General features: G+C 40.8%; 1 protein-coding gene across 1 annotated transcript in view; it reads left to right on the top strand.

Moving 5' to 3' along the window:
- The window catches only part of PRKDC (protein kinase, DNA-activated, catalytic subunit), a 184772-nt gene that overhangs the window by 73144 nt on the left and 91017 nt on the right, over positions 1 to 20611 (top strand). Inside the window, exons 36-39 of the mRNA XM_030795536.1 lie at positions 854 to 1057; positions 4895 to 5080; positions 5475 to 5579; positions 8130 to 8257. Coding sequence (XP_030651396.1) covers positions 854 to 1057; positions 4895 to 5080; positions 5475 to 5579; positions 8130 to 8257 — 623 coding nt within the window. The remainder of the gene's footprint in view (positions 1 to 853; positions 1058 to 4894; positions 5081 to 5474; positions 5580 to 8129; positions 8258 to 20611) is intronic.

Here is a 20611-nt window from a genome sequence, read left to right as displayed (position 1 = left end):
GTAAACAATTACATATTTAAATTGTCTAAAAATACTCACCCTTATTAATAGACTCTATCCTCAATGCAACAACACTGGGGTAGGCAGATGGCTTGAGCCCAGGAGTTTGAGACCATCCTGGGCAACATAGTGAGACCCTGTTTCTACAAAAAATTTTAAAAATCAGCCAGGTGTGGTGGCACATGCTTGTAGTCCCAGCTACTGAGGAGGCTGAGGTGGGAAGATCGCCTGAGCCCAGGAAGTCAAGGCTGTAGTGAGTCATGATCATGCCACTGCACTCCAGCCTGGGCAACAGAGTGACACCCTGTCTTTAAAAAACAACAAGGCTGGGCAGGGTGGCTTATCGCCTGTAATCCTAGCACTTTGAGAGGCCAAGGTGGGTGAATTGCTTTAGGTCAGGAGTTCGAGACCAGCTTGAACTACATGGTGAAATGCTGTCTCTACTAAAAATACAAAAATTAGCCAGGTGTGGTAGAACAAACTTGTAATTCCAGATACTCGGGGGGGCTGAGGCCGGAGAATTGCGTGAACCTAGGAAGTGGAGGTTTGCAGTAAGCCAAGATTGCGCCACTGTACTCCAGCCTGGGCAGCAGAGTGAGACCCTGTCTCAAAAATAAAAACAACAACAAGATTTTTGGACATTTGGAAGAAATATGGGTCAAGGAAGATTTGTTTCCCAAAATGAAACCTAGAAAATGGAGGCTAGTTGAAATATATACAATTTCAGCTTGAATCCAGGCTTCACATATCAGGCTCTTTTTAGACCTGTGTCGTTTTCTAATTTCAAAGTTACCAGTTGCCCAAGGGTCTTTCTGTGCCATGCAAAGATGTGCCTCTCCTTTCTTTTTCCCAGTGTGAGCGCCTTGTGAGTCTTCTCCTGAACCCAGCAGTGCTGTCCACGGCATCCTTGGGCAGCTCACAGAGCAGCGTCATCCACTTCTCCCATGGGGAGTATTTCTATAGCTTGTTCTCAGAAACGATCAACACGGAATTGTTGAAGAATCTGGATCTTGCTGTATTGGAGCTCATGCAGTCATCAGTGGATAATCCCAAAATGGTAACAAAATTTCCCTTTAAATAAACTTTTTTTTTTTCTTTTTGAGACAGAGTCTTGCACTGTCGCCCAGGCTGGAGTGCGGTGGCACAATCTCTGCTGACTGCAACCTCTGCAGCCCAGATTGAAGCGATTCTTCTGCCTCAGCCTGCCGAGTAGCTGGGATTACAGGCACCCACCACCACACCTAGCTAATTTTTTGTATTTTTAGTAGAGACAGGGTTTCACTATGTTGGGTAGGCTGGTCTTGAACTCCTGACCTCGTGGTCCGCCCACTTTGGCCTCCTGAAGTGCTGGGGTTACAAGCGTGAGCCACTGCACCTGGTCAGCATTTTCTTATATAATCCTTATAAAAGGGTTGCCATATTCCTGAAATATTTCGTTAAAGTATGATAAGACTTTTTCCTAGAAGGTTAAAAGCTCTTGCTTTTAACAAACTCAGAAAAACCCAAAACATACACCTTATCAATAGTTAATGAATGTTAGGCCAGGCATGGTGGCTCTTGCCTGTAATCCCAGCACTTTGGGAGGCGGAGGTGAGCGGATCACCAGAGATCAGGAATTCGAGCCTAGCCTGGCGAACATGGCAAAACCTTGTCTCTACTAAAAATACAAAAAATTAGCCGGGCATGGTGGTGTGCACTTGTAATCCTAGCTACTCAGGAGGCTGAGGCAGGAGAATTGCTTGAACCTGAGAGGCAGAGGTCAGTGAGCTGAGATCATGCCCACTGCACTCCAGCCTGAGTGATGGAGCGAGACTGTGTCTCAAAAAAGTAAAAAATAGCTAACGAGTGTTATTGGATGTTAAAACATTGATTGTTTTTTCTATTCCCTTATGCTTTGCGAATTTTTAAGCCTAAATATTATAAGGCACAGCTATGCAGGATATTGACATTTGCCAAGATATGGCCTTGGAGCTTACAAACCCGTCCTGGGGCCCAGAGCTGGCTTTGCATTCATACCAGCTGCAGGCAGGTCTCCGCACCCCAGTAGACCTCTCTGTTCTCAGAGTTCTCTCGTGGCCTCGATGCTGAGTTATCATTTCCGGCATGTTCCTGCTGTGTCCCCCTTTCCCCCTCACATTGACTCTCTGGAGATCAGTATTTAATATATAGTTGACTTTCGTTTGCTAAACCTCTGGGATTTTGAAATTTAACTTGTTCTGTGGACAGAAACTGTTAACTGTTGATATGACCATTTTAAGGGAGAGTACATGATTTCCTAAGTTGAGCTTTTACTGCAAACAGTGCTTGTGTGTTGTAGGGGAATCTTTTGTGGTAGATTGCAGTAGGAATTTGTATTCTTTAAAATTAGAAATAAAATCGTAGTAGATGACACTCAGATTTAACATTCTGATTTCATAAACTATGACCTCTGATGGAAATGATAGAAAAAACATATGCCTTTAACCTCTGTTCCTTCCCTAAATTCCTCTAAAGTAACAGAATGAGATTTTGAAAACACCACTACAATCTCAAAGGACACAGAGAAAAGGACTTCTAAGAGTGACAAGAGTTGTAAATCAAAAGGACAGGTGTGGCAGACTGCATGCAGAGTTTGGGATAGCTGCGAGGTGATGCAGCCATCGGAAGTTGGGGTCCACACGTGCTGAGCCCCAGCAGGGCAGACATGGGAGCAGGGGTGAGCAGAGGCTGAGAAGAGAGGATTGGGCAAAGGCCAGCTCTCCCCTGCAGGGCAGCCTCCTGTCTCTGCTGCTGGGGGTCTGATCCTCCCCACTTGAGGAGAAGGCAGGAGGCAGTGACTCCCTGGAGAGGATAGAGACCTCCAGACTGGGGGGCTCTGGCATGGCTGAATATATGGATACCATCAGGAAAAGAGGAAAGTTAAGTGCAGCCTACCTAAATTCTAGACTTTCAGGCTGTCTGCCCTTTCCCTCTGAATACTTTCAGTTCAGCGTCTGCCCTTGGCAGGGCACCAGAATATCCTGACAAGCCCTAAGAGAAAATAAAGATGCAGGCATCACAGCCAGCTGGGTCAGTGACAGTGATCCTCCCCACCAGCGAGCCCTGCACGCCGCACAGCGTTTCCAGGCGGGTGATACCTGTGAGCCGGCAGCCCGGGGGCCCAGACACCTGAGGAAAGCGACGCCAGAGGGCGTAGCAGGACACAGGCAACTGTGGCAAGGCCTGTTCACTGAGATGGAAATGTAAGGTGGAGAAAAAAAACTGAAAGATGAGAGACAAAACTGTGAAATAAGAATTGCTATGTAGAATGAACATCAGAGAACAAAAAGGTTCTCTTGGGAATTAAGCATAGGCATCAGAAATTAAAAATGAAATGAGTTTGGAAGGTAAACTTGAGTAACTCTCACGGAGAGTAGAGTGAAAGACAAAACAGAAAACACGAGAGAAATGAGGAGACTAGGGATTCACGCACGAGGTTGAGCAGCAGGGCCTTGGCTCCAGAGGTCAGGAGCCAGGAGTGGCATTTGCTGAGGACACAGCTCCAGAGGAGCCCAGAAGCAAAGGCTTTGAGTTTCCAGGTGGAAGAGGGCCATGGAGTGTCCAGCATGGTGCACAGAAACAGCTCCACCTGGAGCACATTTCTTGAGAATTCAGAACGGTGGGGTTTCACTACAAGAAAAGATTCTCAGGTTTCCACTGGAGAAAAAGCAGTTATGTGTGAAAGGATCTAGAAATTGAATGACATATGTCTTCTCAGCAGCAGTGTGGACACTGCAAGACTTGAACCAGATTTCTTCCACAGTTCATAAGAGAAATCTTCAGCCTAGAGTTCTGAATCCAGCTGGATTATCCATTATGTGAGACTGGAATGCAGATGTTTTAGACATGCCAGATCCCCAAGAGGTCCCTGTGCACTCTCATCACGATGCTGCTGGGTAGAGAGTGATCAGGCAGTGAGCCAACACAGGGGAAGGTGCTGGATAGTACGTCGGCCCCGCACAGAGGCATGGATGGCCCAGCACCAGCATTGCAGATCAGGAGCTGAGTTGCCACAGAAATGGGGCAGATAGACCTGATAGGCTTAGAGGGCTTGCAGCAGTTTCATAACTTGGGAGAGTTTGATGACGAATTAATGACAGACACATTGAAAAGAGCAATGAAAGCAAACAAGGTTAGCTTCAGAGAGTACAAAATGTGCAAAAAGGGAAAAGCATTGTTTCTACTTGGAACATCTGTGAAAAATGTTTGCATAGTCAGAATGACAGGAATAGTCAATGTTAATCTGACCAAAATTAGCCTGTCACTCTGTTGCAGGAGTGGTGGTGACACAGGAAATGTGGGTGTGCATGTATGATGGTAGTTGAACAAGAAGTGTACGTTTGTGCGTGTGCATGTTTGCTTGTGTGTGTACACCTGTGTGTGCTAGTGTGTGCCTGTATGGTGGTGGTGGGACCAGAAGTATGCGCTTGGGTGCATGTTTGCTTATGTGTGTACATCTGTGTGTGCTTGTGCATGCATGTACAGTGGTGGTGGGACAGGAAGTGTGCATTTGTGCATATGTGCATATTTGTGTGCTTGTATGTGTACACCTGTGTGTGCTTGTGCATGCATGTACAGTGGTGGTGGTGGTGACAGAAGAGAGCTGACTCCTTTTTCCTAGACTGCCCAGACGAGGAAAGCCAGGAGAAGCCGGGCGAGCCTGATGCCATAGCTAAGGCCACCCTGTACTTTCTGTGGAAAAACTATGGTTGAAGTGTACCTCAAATCAAACTCGAGGAGTTTTGAAGTAGATAAACATCTATTATAGAAATAGCTTATTTATTTTCCAAGAATAGCTTTGAAATAAAGGTAAATTTTGTTTTCTGTCATTCTCAAAATTAAGAATTTTTCTTCACTCACAACGAAATTGTCTCAGGTGAGTGCCATTTTGAACGGCATGTTAGACCAGAGCTTCAGGGAGCGAGCAAGCCAGAAACACCAAGGACTGAAACTTGCAACTACAATTCTGCAACACTGGAAGAAGTGTGATTCATGGTGGGCCAAAGATTCCCCTCTCGAAACTAAAATGGCAGTGCTGGCCTTACTGGCAAAAATTTTACAGGTATTTTGAGATTCCTTTAAAAAGCAATCATGTTTATTCTTCTGAACTCTGTAACTTGTGTCTTTAAAATTTGATGGAGGTTACTCCATAAGCTCATTGGTTTGACAAATAAGAAAATATTTTGACAGGATAGTTGCTTATATTTACCTTTTTAAACTTTTTCCATTATTTATTAGACTTACTATTTCTTATGCTATATCTTTTTAAGGTACCTTTGCATGTATTTTCCTAACAGATAGTATTACAATATTTTACAATAAGATTGTGAAAATATTATTGAAGCTCAAAATTAAATTTACAGTTCATTTCTGGAATTTAAACATTTGAGCAGTGGGCTAAAGGAAATAGAGATGTAATATACAAATGTGTCCTGTTTTTCTTTTCCTTCCTTTAGATTGATTCATCTGTATCTTTTAATACAAGTCATGGTTCATTCCCTGAAGTCTTTACAACATATATTAGTCTACTTGCTGACACAAAGCTGGATCTACATTTAAAGGTAAACAGTGAAGTATTTATGTTTTTGGATTACATTCTCCTCTATTTTCATATTTTTTATTTGTGATGTTTTTTATTTTTTATTATGGAAAATTTCAAACATGTTCAAAAGTAGGGAGACTAGCACAGTAATCCCCCTGTACTTATTAGCCAGTCTGGATAACCATCCTCTGTGGGTGTTTGTTTCACCTGTGCAGTCAACCCACCCATCAGCAGGCAAGGAACGCCAAGCAGGCCAAGCGTGTTATCTGACCTGTATCTGCTTCAGTTCAGTGTGCCTCTCCAAGACATGAGAACATTTCTTTCTTTCTTTTTTTTTTTTTGAGACAGTCTCGCTCTGTTGCCCAGGCTGAAGTACAGTGGCGCAATCATGGCTCACTGCAACCTCCGCCTCTTGGGTTCAAGTGATTCTTGTGCCTCAGCCTCCCGAGTAGCTGGGATCACAGGCGTGCGCCACCAGGCCTGGCTAATTTTTTTATTTTTAGTATATTTCACCATAGTGGCCAGGCTGGTCTCAAACTCCTGACTTCAAGTGATCTGCCTGCCTCGGCCTCCCAAAGTGCTGGGGTTACAGGTGTGAGCCACCACACCCGGCCTAGAACATTTCTTTTAAAGTATAAGATTATCATATTTGGATGAATTAACATTTGTGTTTGCATACATATGATTTAAATTGGCTTTTTGTGCTGTAATGACTTTATTACTCAGTCATTTTTCTATTAAAAATAATATAAAAACTTTTGGTGATTTTTAGGGTCAAGAATTAATAAATACTGTCATTTTAAGGTTACTAATTTTAAAGTCCTAGAACAATTAGATTTTAAACCCTATTGAAAAGTGGCATTATTCAAGGGACCTTTTTACTGGATAAAGGGGATAATTCTTTGGAATTTTCTGCTGTGTGATTAATCAAGTTTCCCAGTTCTCCATAGACAGTCTTGGAATTTTCTGCCATGCGAGGGAGAACAGGAATCAACTCCTAGTTCTTGTTAAGCTCAGTATGAAGTTCTTATGTAGTTCTGCAATGTGTAGTTGTAAACTCCTCCTTAGGTTATTCAAAATGTTCTTTCTACACAAAGCTTGTACAGTACATTTTTACTAGGGTCATTATTTGTAGAAGAGGAAGCACATACTGAATCAGCACCATGTCCCATTTATTTATGTGTGTATGGCCTGAGAATTCATTTGATTCACTTGGAAAGCAGTGACAGGAGTATATGTGAATCCACTGGAATTTGTTTTTTTCTCCCATTTTTAATTGTGAAATATTTTATGCATAAAATGGAATGTATAAAGTATATGTACCTTATGAACAGTAATACCAAAAGAAGCTAAGAAATAGAATATTACCAATAATTTCCAGTTTCTAAAATTTAATAGAGTAGCGATTATTTGAGAAGCATTTCGTGATTATCCCTAATATGATTGGTTGAGCATCGCTTATCTGAAATGCTTGGAACCAGAAGTGTTTCGGATTTTGGAATGTTTGTGTATACATGAGATACCCCGGGGATAGGACTCAAGTCTAGACGTAGACATGAAATGCATTGGTGTTTTTTGTTTTGTTTTCTTTTGTTTTGAGACAGAGTCTTGCTCTGTCGTCTAGGCTGGAGTGCAGTGGAAACTGCACAGAATAGTTTCAGAGATGAAAGAAGGTATTGTGTCAACGAGATAGGATAATGACCTTGGAAATTAAATATGTAGAAGCAAAATTTAAATAAAACATACTTGTTCTATTCTGAAGATAAAATTAAGGGTATCTCCTAGAAAGTAGAACAGAAACTGAGATGGAGAAGGGGAGAGTCAAGATGAGAACATCGGGGGAGTGGCCTGGGATATCCCCTCTGTAGCGAGGACGGTGAGGAAAAGATGCACATTACCAGAATCAAAGTAAGGGCAAGAGCCCCTGGCATGGTGAAGGAGGAGGGCCTGTTGAAAGCACGTCTCCATGTACTCTCAGAACCTGAGATAGAGAGAAGAGTAACATCTGCAAAACCTAAAAAGAATAGGGGCCGGGTACAGTGGCTCACGCCTGTGATCCCAGCACTTTGGGAGGCCGAGGAGGGCAGATCACCAGGTCAGGAGATCAAGACCATCCTGCCTAACACGGTGAAACCCCGTCTCTGCTAAAAATACTAACAATTAGCCAGGCGTGGTGGCGGGCGCCTGTAGTCTCAGCTACTCGGGAGGCTGAGGCAGGATAATGGCGTGAAACCCGGGAGGCGGAGCTTGCAGTGAGCCGGGATCGTGCCACTGCACTCCAGCCTGGGTGACAGAGCGAGACTCCGTCTCAAAAAAAAAAAAAAAAAAGCCTAAAAAGAATCTAGGTTCAGTATATAGTGAACATTGATATATACTAGCCACTCACAGTATCTGTAAAAATGACAGAAATACTGGTATTTATTAAGTCTGTGAAATTCTGGTGTATTTTTCTGTATGTTATATATTTTTATTATATAAGAAACTTTTTATATTTTTAGTATATAATTTAACTATTGAAGCAAAAGTAAAACTCAACAGAATTTTGACGATGTTGATGTATTTTTTCTAGTTTCTAGATGCACTGGAATTATCTCAAAGCCCTATGTTGTTGGAATTGATGACAGAAGTTCTTTGTCGGGAACAGCAGCATGTCATGGAAGAATTATTTCAATCCAGTTTCAAGAGGATTGCCAGAAGGTAAGTCATTCTGGCCTGGGATGTCAGACCATACGCATTTCAGTTTTGTGGGAAATTATCTTCTCTGTTCCAAAAAAAAGCTGAGTGGCAATTACATTCTTGCTACTAAACTTTATTTTAGTTTTTTGTATTTAAAACAAAACTTTTATTATTGTATTTTTCAAACATATACAAAGCTAGAGGAAGAGTATAAATAAGGCCCCAGACTGAACAAAGTTCAGCATTTTCCAAGCTTCATCTTGGCCTTTTATCATTTTTCTTTTTTGCTGCTGCTATTGTAATTCAAAGCAAATCTCTGACACCATGTCGTTTCACCTCTTAAATCCTTCTGTATATATCTCTTAAAGCAGTTTTCTTGAATAGCCATAGTACCATCATCAACTGAACGAAATTATCAGTAATTCCATAGTCAGATTTCCTCAGTAGTCTCAAACATGCTGACAGTGTTGGCTTATTTGAAATTTGATCCAAACAAGGTTCATACATGGCATTTCACCGTTATGTCTCTTCAGTCTGCATTTAAAACAGTCTCCTCCTTTATTATTTATTTTGTTTTTGGAGATACTTGGACACTTGTCCTGTATAGTGTCTTATATTCTGGATTTATCTGATTCTTTTGCTTTCATTTAACTTCTTCCTCTAGCCCTTGGGTTTTCTGTAAATGGAAAGTTATGTCTAAAAGCACAGTTAGATTCAGGTTGAAATTTTGGCAAGACTAATAGTTGATACTTTATACCTCTTATTCATGGCATTAGGAGGTGCATAATGTCTGGTGGTCCTGCTTTTAGTGATGCTAGGATTGACTAGCCATGTGCACGATTGTATTTTCCTCATGGTTTAGCTCCATTTATGATGATTGCCCTGAATCACTTATTTCATTAAGAGTTGCAAATGGCCATTTTTCTGATTCTTTTATTCCTTCTAAATTTAGTGCCTGGAATTACAGTGTAATGAAGGTCTCATCACTGGGATTGATTGGTTACCAAAAATACAATTTAGTATTTTAGCAAAAATACAGTGGGAAAGATAGGACATATTTGATTACTGATTTTTTTTTTTTTGAGACAGAGTCTGGCTCTAACCCAGGCTGGAGTGCGGTGGCATGATCTTGGCTCACTGCAGCCTCCGTCTTCCGAGTTCAAATGATTCTCTTGCGTCAGCCTCCCGAGTAGCTGGGATTACAGGCACTTCGCCAACACACTGGCTAGTTTTTGTATTTTTAATAGAGATGGGGTCTCACCATGTTGGCCAGCCTGGTCCCAAACTCCTGACCTCAAATGATCTGCTTGCCTCGGCCTCCCAAAGTGCTGGGATTACAGATGTGAGCCATCCCGCCTGGCCCTGATTATTGATTTTTGAAGTAAGGGTTTGATGCCATGGCTACTTCTCATAGTAAACTTCCAATGAATTTTTAAAATTGGCATTTGTCTATATTGAATTCGTAAATATCCATGTAAATTTGTCTTGAGTTGTATTTTACAGATCATAAACTTCACCCACTGTAAGTATATATTTCCATGATTTTTAGGAACTTTATTGTGTATGCAACCAGCACCATACAACATTTTTATTCCCCAGTAAGACCTCACAGGACCATTTACAGCTGACTGCCATTGCTGATGCTAGCTCCACGCAAACACTAATCTATTTTCTGTCTTTATAAATCTGCCTTCTCTGGACATTTTATGTAAGTGGAATCATACGATATGTGATCTCTTATTCCTGGCTTCTTTGTTCAGCATAATATTTTTGATGTTCATCCATGACATAGTTCATTCCTTTCTACTGATATTTTAAAAAATATCATAATTAACCAACTATAAAACAGAATTCTGCACAGCAGCAGAACACATTCTTTTTGAGCATACCTGGAGCATTCTTTAGGACAGACTATATACTAGACCATAAAAACAAATCTTCATAAATTTTAAAAGATTGAAATCATACAAAGTATGTTCTCTGTCCAAAGCGAAGTTAAATTAGAATTCAACAACACAAGGAAATTTTGAGAATTTGAAAATATTTGTAAATAATCAACTAATTAATAACATATTTCTAAATAGCCCTTGGGTCAAATAAGAAATTACAAAGGAAGTCAGATAGCATTTTGATCTGAATAAAATAAGAATAAAGCTTATCCAAATGTGATGCAACTAAATAGGTGCTCAGAGGGAAATTTATACCTTTTAATTTCTATGTTTGAAAATAGGAAAGATTTAAATTAGTAATCTGAACTTTCTACCTTAAAATCTAGAAAAAGAAAAAAACTAAATCAAAGGTAATACAAAGGAAGGGAATAGGAAACAGAAAAATGGCGGAGAAAAATCAGTATTTGTTTTCACAAAGCTAAAGGAGTTGACAAACCATTAGCTAGACTAGCCAAAAATAAAGGAAGAACCACAGTTTGTCAAAACTAAGAATGAAAAGAGGTGGATGTTACCACTGACCTCTCAGAAACTGTAAGAAGATTATAAGTGAATATTACGAAAAATATTGGGCCAGCAAATTCAGCAACTTAAGCAAAATGGGCAAATTCATAGAAAGTCATAAATTACCAAAACTGACTGAAGAAGAAATAAAATGTACGAATACACCCCCAACAAGTAATTAAATTGAATTAATAATTAAAAATCTTTCTGTGAAGGAAATCCCAGACCTATGTAGCTTTTTTGTTTTGTTTTTTTGGATGCAAGGTCACACTCTGTTATCCAGGCTGGAGTGCAGTGGTCAAGACTCACTGCAGCCTTGACCTCCTGGGCTCAGGCAGTCCTCCCACTTCAGCCTCGTGAGTAGCTGGGACTACAGGCATGTACCACCACACCCAGCTAGTTTTGTATTTTTTTGTATACACACAGGGTTTTGCCATATTGCCCAGGCTGGTCTTGAACTCCTGGGCTCAAGTGATCTGCCTGCCTCGGCCTTCCAAAGTGCTGGGATTACAGTCATGAGCCACTGCGCCTGGCCTCCAGATAGCTACTAGTGAGTTTTGTCAAAAGAGTCTCACTTTGTCTCCCAGGCTGTAGTGCAGTGGCTCACAGCAGTCTCTGCCTCCCGAGTTCAAATGATTCTTGTGCCTCAGCCTGCTGAGTAGCTGAGACTACAGGCACACACCACCACACTTGGGTAATGCTTTGTATTTTTAGTAGACACAGGGTTTCGCCATGTTGCCCAGGCTGGTCTCAAAGTCCTGAGCTCAGGCAATTCTCCCGCCTCGGCCTCCCAAAGTGTTAGGATTACAGGCTTGAGCCACAGTGCTCAGCCCAGATATATAATATATTTTTGTTTTTGTTGGTACATAGGTGCATATATTTTATGGGGTACATGAGATATTTTGATACAGGTGTATAATGTGTAATAATCAGGTCAGGATGACTGAAGTGTTCATCACCTCATTTATCCCTTCTTTGCATTAGAAATAATCCAGTTATACTCTTAATTATTTAGAAATGTAAAATATTGGCTGGGCGCAGTGGCTCACGCTTGTAATCCAAGCACTTTGGGAGGCCGAGGCGGGCAGATCATAAGGTCAGGAGATCGAGACCATCCTGGCTAACAAAGTGAAACCCCGTCTCTACTAAAAATACAAAAAAAAAAAATTAGCCGGGCATGGTGGTGGGCGCCTGTAGTCCCAGCTACCGGGGAGGCTGAGGCAGGAGAATGGCGTGAACCTGGGAGGCAGGTGACTGAGTGAGACTCTGTCTCAAAAAAAACAAAAAAAGAAAAAATGTAAAATACCATTGACTGTAATCACCCTATTCTGCCGTCAAATACTAGATCTTATTTATTCTATCTAACCATATTTTTGTACCCGTTAACTATCCCCACTTCCCCCTCCCTCTTAACCTTTCCAGCCTCTGGTAACCATCTTTCTATTCTCTATCTCCATGAGTTCAATTGTTTTAATGATTTTTAGATCCCACAAGTAAGTGAGAACGTGCAAAGATTGTCTTTCTGTGCCTTACTTATTTCACATAACATACTAATTTCACATTGTTCCAAATGATAGTATCTCATTCCTTTTTGATGGCTGAATAGTACTCCACTGTGTATATTTTCTTTATCCATTTGTCTGTTGATGGACATATACGTTGCTTCCAAGTTTTGGCTGTTGTTGAGTAGTGCTGCAGTAAACATGGGAGTGCAAATACCTCTTCGATATACTGATTTCCTTTCTTCACCCAGGCTGGAGTACGGTGGCACGATCTCGGCTAACTGCAACCTCTGTCTCCCAGGTGCAAGTAATTCTTCTGTCTCAGCTTCCCTCCCGAGTAGCTGGGGTTGCAGATGAGCGCCACCTTGCCCAGCTCATTTTTTTTTGTATTTTTAGTAGAGATGGGTTTTCACCATGTTGGCCAGGCTTATCTTGAACTCCAGACCTCAGGTGATCCACCCGCTTTGGCCTTCCAAAGTGCTGGGATTACAGGCTTGAGCCAACTCACTTGGCCTATTTTTTTTTTTTTTTTGAGATGGAGTCTTGCCGTGTCACCCAAGCTGTGTGTATACCTAACAGTGAGATTGCTGCATCATATGGAAGTTCTATTTTTAATTTTTTCAGCAACCTCCATGCTGTTCTCCATACTGGCTGTACAATTTATATCCTTTGTCCACATTATTTCAGTTTTTTGGAATGTATTAAGACTTGTTTTGTGGCCTAACATATGCTCTATCCTTGAGAATGATCCATGTGCCTATGAGGGTCATGTGTCTTCTGCAGCCATTGAGTCAAATGTTCTGTAAATATCTATAAGTTTCATTTAGTCTGGAGTGCTGATTGAGTATGATATTTCTTTGTTGACTGATTTTCTGTTTGGAAGATCTGTCCAGTCCTGAAGGCGGGGTGTTGAAGTCTTCAGCTGTTGTTGCATTGTGGTCTGTCTCGCCCTTTAGCCCTAATATTTGATTTATATATCTGAGTGCTGCAGTGACCGGTGCATATATATTTGCAATTGTTATATCCTCTTGCTGAATTGACCCCTTAATCATTATATAATGCCTTCAAAAATCCCTTTTTGTACTTTTTGTCTTGAAATCTATTTTGTCTGATGTAAGTACAGCTACTCCTGCTCTGTTTTGGTTTCCATTGACATGAAATATCTTTTTTCATCCCTTTATTTTCAATCTATGTGGGTCTTTATAGGTGAAGTGTGTTTGTTGCAGGCAACAGATCTTTTTTTTTTTTTTTTTTTTTTTTTTTTTTTTTTTTTTTTTTTACTTTTTAAAATCAATTTAGCCACTTTATTTTTATTGGACAGTTTAGTCCATTTACATTCAATGTTGTTGTTGATAAGTGTGGACTTCTACCATTTGTTATTTGTTTTCTGGTCATTTTGTGGTCTTTCCTCCTTATTACTTCTCTTCCTGTCTTCCTTTTAGTGAAGGTGATTTTCTCGGGTCATATGTTTTAATTTCCTGCTTTTTATTTTTGTGTGTTTGTTGTATGTTATTTTTGATCTGAGGTTACCATGAGGCTTGCAAATGATATCTTATAACTCATTATTTTAAACTGCTGATAGCTGAACACTGATTGGATAAACAAACACATGAGCAAGACAAAAAACTAATAAAAATTATACATTTTAATCTCATCTTCCACTTTTTAAATGTTTTGCTGTTTCAAGTTATACCTTATTACATTGTCTATGTCTGGAAAAGTTATTATTTTTGATGAATTTATCTTTTTAGTCTTTCTACTCAAAATATAAGTAGTTTACATAACACAATTACAGTGTTACAATATTCTGTGGTTTTCTTTGTACTTATTAGTGAGTTTTATACCTTCAGGTGATTTGTTATTGCTCATTGATGTCCTTTTCTTTCATATTAAAGAACTCCTGGCCAGGGGTGGTGGCTCATGCGTGTAATCCCAGCACTTTGGGAGGCCAAGGCTGGTGGATCTCCTGAGGTCAGGAGTTTGGGACCAACCTGGTCAACATGATGAAACCCTGTCTCTACTAAAAATAAGCCAGGCGTGGTGGCAAGTGCCTGTAATCTCAGCTACTCAGAAGGCTGAGGCAGGAGAATCGCTTGAACCCTGGAGGTGGAGGTTGCAGTGAGCTGAGATTGTGCCACTGCACTCCAGCCTGGGCAAGAAGAGCGAAACTCCGTCTCAAAAAACAAAAACAAAAACAAATAAAAAAACTCCTTTTATCATTTCTTGTAGCATTTCTCTTGTGGTACTGATAAAATCCTTTAGCTTATGTTTTCTGGGAAAGTCTTCATGCTTGAAGGATATTTTTATTGGATATACGTTCTAGGAAAAAAAGGTTTTTTTTCCTTCAGCATCTTCAATATGTCATACCACTCTGTCTTCGCCTGTAAAGTTTCCACCCAGAAGTCTGCTGCCCGATGTATTGGCACTCCTTTGTGTGTTACTCGTTTCTTTCCCCTTGCTTCTCTTGGGGTCCTTTCTTTATTCCTGACTTCTGGGTGATTGCTTGTTAAATGCCTTGAGATAGTTTTATTTGGGTTAAATCTGCTTGGTGCTCTATAACCTTCTTATACTTGAGTATTGCTATCTTTCTCAGTAGGTTTGGAAAGTTCTCTGTTATTATCCCTTTGAAAACACTTTCTACCCCTGTCTCCCACTACCTTTCCTTTAAGACCAGTAAGTCTTTGATTTGCCCTTTTGAGGCTCTTTTCTAGATCTTGTAGGTATGCTTCATTGTTTTTTATTCTGTTTCTTTTGTCCCCTCTGTGTATTTTCAAATAGCCTGCCTTCATGTTCATTAATTCTTTCTTCTGCTTGATCAGTTCTGCTTTTAAGAGACACTCCAGTGCATTCTTCAGTATGTCATCTGCATTTTTCAGATTCATAATTTCTGTTTGATTCTTTTTAATTTTTTCAATCTCTTTGTTTAATTTATCTGATAGGATTCTGGATTCCTTATCTGTATTACCTTGAATTTTGTTGGCCTTCCTCAAAACAGCTATTTTGAATTCTGTCTGAAAGGTCACATATCTCTGTCTCTCTTGGATTGGTGTTGGTGCCTTATTTAGTTTATTTGGTAAAGTCATGTTTTCTTGGCTGGTTTTGATGGTTGTGGATGTTCATTGATATCAGGGCATTAAAGATTTTAGGTATTTATTGTAGTCTTTTGGGCTTGTTTATATACATCCTTCTTGGGAAGACTTTCCAGGTATTTGAAGGTACTTGGGGGTATGATCTAAGTCTTTAGTCACTGAAGCCATATCTGCTTTAGGGGCCACCCTAAGTCCTAATCTGCTGTAGGAGGCACCCCAAACCCAGTAACACTGTGGTTCTTACAGACTTCTAGAGGTACCACCTTGGTGGTCTTGGTACAATCTTGGAAAATTCCCTGGATTACCAGGCAGAGACTCTTGTTTCCTTTACTTGCTTTTCTCAAACAAATGGAGTCTCTCTGTCTGTGCTGAGTTACCTGTAGCTGGGGGAACGGTAATATGAGCACCTCTGTAGCCACCACCATTGGGATCGCATGGGGTCAGACCTGAAGCACAGCACAGCACAGCACTGGGTCTCACTGAAGGCCTTCAGTGACCACTGCCTGGCTACTGCCTGTGTTCATTCAAGGCCCAGTGGCTGTACAATCAGCAGGAGGCAAATCTAGCCAGTCTTGTGTCCTTTCCTTCAAGACAATGATTTCTCCCTGGCTTCAGGTAGGTCAAGAGATGCCATCTATGAGCCAGGCCTGGAGTTGGGAACTGTAGGAATTTACCTGCTCTATTCCACTGTAGTTGAGCTGGCACCCAAGCTGCAAAACAAAGTCCTTTTCATTCTTCCCTCTCCTAAAATAGAAAAGTCTCTGCCTGTGGTCACCATTGCCCCAGGCCTGCAGTGAGGACTGCCTGGCTACTGCTGATTTTCACTCAAGGCTCAAGGGCTCTGTAGTCAGCTTGTGGTGAATGCTGCCAGTCCTGAGTTTCTCCCTTCAGGGTAGTGGGCTCCCCTCTGGCCCAGGGCAGGTCCAGAAGTCCTAAGGGACCTCAGAAGCCTGCTTGGGATGTTGCCCCTCTGTGGCCAAGCTGGTGCCCATGTTGCAAGGCATGAAACATAATGCAAGGCTCCTTTACTCTTCCTTCTCCATCTCTCAAACAGAAGGAGTTTCTCCCTGTGGCCACCACAACTGGGAATGTGCTGGGTCACACTTGAAGCCAGCGTGGCCCTGGGTCTTAACCAAGGCCCACGGCAAGTACTACCTGGTTAGCACTGATAATTCATCACCCAAAGGCTCTTTAGTCAGTAGGTGATGAATCCCATCAGACCGAGCCCTTCCCTTCAAGGCAGCGGGTTCCCTTCTGGCCCAGAGTGTGTCTAAAAATGTCATCTGGGAGCCAGGACCTGAAGTGAGGGACTCAGGATTCTCCCTGGTACCCTGTTCTACTGTGGCTGAGTATCCCAGTTGCAAGACAAAGTCCTCTTTACTCTCCCCCTCCTCTCCTCAAGCAGAAGAAAGGAATCACTTTTATTCCTGCAAGCTGTACTACTTGTGTTTGGGGAGGCATGGCCAAGCACTCCCATAGTGGCCACAGCTAGTATCTCAGGTCATGTGCCCCCCAAGTCCACTTGTTTTGAGCCCAGCCCAGCACCAGGACTTGCCCAAGAATTGCAGCTGTTGTCATCTTAGTTGCCTTTCAAGTTTATTTGGGACCCCAAGGCACTTTAGCCCATGGTGGCAGGGCTTGCCAGAATGTAGTTTCTGACCACTGGGATGGACAGTTTGCCTCTGATTAGGGCTGGTCTAAATGTTCTCCCAGTGAGTGCTGGCTAAATTCTGCCCTGGGTTGGTTTCTGCTGTGACAGGACATCACTGAGTTCCAATGCAAAGTGCCCTGTCACTGTGCTTTTCCTCACCCAAGTGCACAGCTTCTGTGTCCTGTGTGCGACTGCTGCTGGGAGATGAGGAAGGAGTGGTGTAGCTGATTGAAGACTATCTTTCTTAGTTTCTTCAGTGCCTCTTTCCTTAATACGAAGTTAAAACCAGGTACTATGATCACTCACCTGATTTTGGTTCTTACGAAAGTGCTTTTTTATACAGATAGTTGTTCATTTTGGCGTTCTGCAGGGGAGACAATCACTGGAGGCTTCTGTTTAGCCTTCTTGGTCCACTCCTTCCATTGAATTTTATCATTCATTCATTCATTTATTATTTTTGAGATAGGGTCTTGCTCTATTGCCCATACTGGAGGGCAGTGGCATGATCATGGCTCACTGCAGCCTTGACTTCTGGGCTCAAGTGGTCTTCCTTCAGCTTGCCTAGTAGCTGGAACTACAGGCATGCTATCACGCCCAGCCTTTTGTTTTGTTTTGTTTTTTGTTTTGTTTGTTTGTTGTTGTTTTTTTAAACGTAGAGAGGTTCTTCCTAAATTGCCTGGCTGGTCTTGAACTCCTGAACTCAGATGATCCTTCTTCCTCAGCCTCCAAATTGCTGGGATTACAAATGTGAGCCACCGTACCCGGAATTAAAATATTTAAAAAGAAATTGTACCAGTAGTTCATAAACCCTTAAGGATATAGAGGAGGAAGGAATACTTCCCAACTCCTTTTGTGAGGCCAGTAACAAGACCAACATAAGAGAAAGACAGCACAAGAAAACTATAGACCAGTAAGTATCTTTCATGAATATAAACACAAAATTTTTTAAAGATACATTAACCTATTCAGCAACATCCACAAAACTTTATACGCCATAACCTATTGGTGTTTATTGTAAGAATGCAAGGTTGCTTTTCTATCTGGGAATCAGTTAGTCTTAGATACCGTATTAATAGAATAAAGGACACAAACTCATTATAATTTCAGTAGATGCAAGAAGACTTTTGACAAACTACAACATCCATTTATGATAAAACTGACTAAGGCTGTCTATGAAAAACCAATAGCCAACAAAATATGTAATAGTGAAGGACTGCATGCTTCCTCCTGCGATTGGGAACAAGGCCAGAGAGCCTGAAAAAATAAACAAAAATAAATAAAAGGCAACTAAATTTTTTATTATTAAAATTTTTTTCTTACTTTTTTCTGTTTTACAGGATTTTAATGTAACTTCTTATTCCTTTACACTGTGCATCTTGTTCTCTTCTTTCTAATGTTGTTCCCAATGGTAGTCTATAATTACTCAATGGCTTTACAATATGCACAAAATACTTTCAAAAATAACAATACCAGTATTATTACATAGAATAATGACAGCTAGATGAAGTTTAAATTTTTCATTTTAGCTATAATTTTCTTAGTACATGCCATCTAAGGATATACAGTCAAATTTTGTATTCCAAAATCATTTGATGTAGTTTTTTCTTGATGGGTGGTTATTATACCAATTAGTAGTGCTTATTTAATTTTCAAATTTTAGAAATTTTGTTTTTTCTTTTGACTCAATTTTCATTTTGAACATGTACGATATTTACATGAGTAAAATCAAAGCTATATAATGAGCTGCAATTCAGAGGATCTTCCTTCCATCTTGGGCCCTTCTCTTGTTCCTCTTTTGCCCCATCACCTTCCTATCTCTTCCACTTGTGTCTTGTACAGATCTCGCCCTATCAGCATATAGAAATCTTTCTCATTCTTTGTCTTAAAAAATTAGTGTTTAATTCTTCGTTGCAAAGAAGTATCATAGTATTTTAAAGTAGCCCCTTGCCAATGGACTTCTGGGTTCAATCTTTTGCTGTTAAACATAATGCCACAGGGAAGCCAGATGTGGTGGCTTACACCTGTAATCCCAGTGCTTTGGGAGGCTGAGGCAGGAGGATCACTTGAGCCCAGGAGTTTGAGACCAGCCTGAGCAACATAGCAGAACTCCATCGTTAAAAAAAATATTTTTAAAAAATAATAATGATGCTGTTGTGAATAGCCTTCTGTTTATATCATCTTGTATTTGCCCGTGTATCTTTGGAGTAGAGTCCTAAATGCAGATGAAAGGGTAAGTATATTTGTAATTTTGCCAGGTATCTCTGTATTGCTTCTTTTGGGGCTGTATTATTTGCATTCCTCCCTTATTTGTAATGTACTAGTGTATCTGTTTCACCACTGTCTTGCCAACATTGTGAAACATTTAGATTTTTTCCAATTTATAGGTGAGAAAGGGTTTCCCTTTGTTACCTTAATTTTTCTTTTATTATGAGTGAAGTCAGGCATATTTTTAATATTTAATTTGCATTTTTCAGTAAATCATCTGTGGGCCCATTTTTAACATTAGGTCTTTGCTCTTTTTATTTTGCTTCTCCTTACTATCTTAGCTTTTTATGTAAGAGTCAGATGTTTTATGTGCATCTCTGCAGTGCTTGCTAGTGGAAAGCTCCTCAAGAGAAAATGAACCTAGGGTGGTGCCTATGTTATTCCTTTCAGGCTGCTATAGCAGAATAGCACAGAGTGGGTGGCCTATAAAACAACAGAAATATATTTCTCATGGTTCTGGAGGCTGGGAAGTCCAAGAATGTGCTGCCAGTTGATGGAGTGTCTAATGACAGCCCGCTTGCCTGCCTTGTAGGCAGCACCTTCTCTCTGAGTCATCCATGGTAGAAGGGGCAAAAAACTCTCTGGAGCCTCTTTTTTTTTTTTTTTTTTTTTTTTTGAGACGTAGTTTATTGTTGCCCAGGCAGGAGTACAATGGTGCGATCTCAGCTCACTGCAACCTTTGCCTCCCGGGTTCAAGCAATTCTTCTGCCTCAGCCTCTTGAGTAGCTGGGTTTACAGGCATTTGTCACCATGCCCGGCTAATTTTTGTATTTTTAGTAGAGACAGGGTTTTGCCATGTTGGCCAGGCTGGTCTCAAACTCCTGACCTCAGGTGATCCACGTGCTCCAACTCCTGACCTCAGGTGATCCACCCGCCTCGGCCTTCCGAAGTGCTGGGATTACAGGCGTGAGCCACTGCGCCCAGCCTCTGGGACCTCTTATGTAAGGGCACTGATTACCTCCCAGCAGCCTTACCTCCTAATACAATCACACTGGGGATCAGGGTTTCCACATAGGAATTTGGGGAGTCTTAAACATTCAGTCCATTATAGTACCCAAATAAACTTTGCAAATCCTGTATGGCATCTAGTAGTGTCCTAGAGTCTTTTTATGACTGAGTTACCTTCTGAATCTAGTATTTTTGACCTGGTTATCTAACTTCATGGCATCAGAATTTTAATGGCCATTTAGTCTTAACCCTCTTTATTTTTACAGATGAAGATACTAACTCTGCATTCTTAATTTATAGATTTATAGACAAAACTTTATAGATGATTATTCAAATACATTATTTTCAGGTGAGAAAATAAAGGACCAGATAGACAGGTATATTTCTGTTTGGGAAATAGCAATGGTGGTTCTCTGGTAGGGAGAAACTAGAATTTTAAAATCATAACTTCTGAATTTTTTTTTTTTTTT

The sequence above is a fragment of the Nomascus leucogenys genome, chromosome 16 (genome assembly GCF_006542625.1).
Source record: "Nomascus leucogenys isolate Asia chromosome 16, Asia_NLE_v1, whole genome shotgun sequence".
Lineage (NCBI taxonomy): Eukaryota > Metazoa > Chordata > Mammalia > Primates > Hylobatidae > Nomascus > Nomascus leucogenys.
The sequence above is the reverse complement of the archived record's forward strand: the minus strand, read 5'-3'. Positions and strand labels throughout refer to the sequence as shown.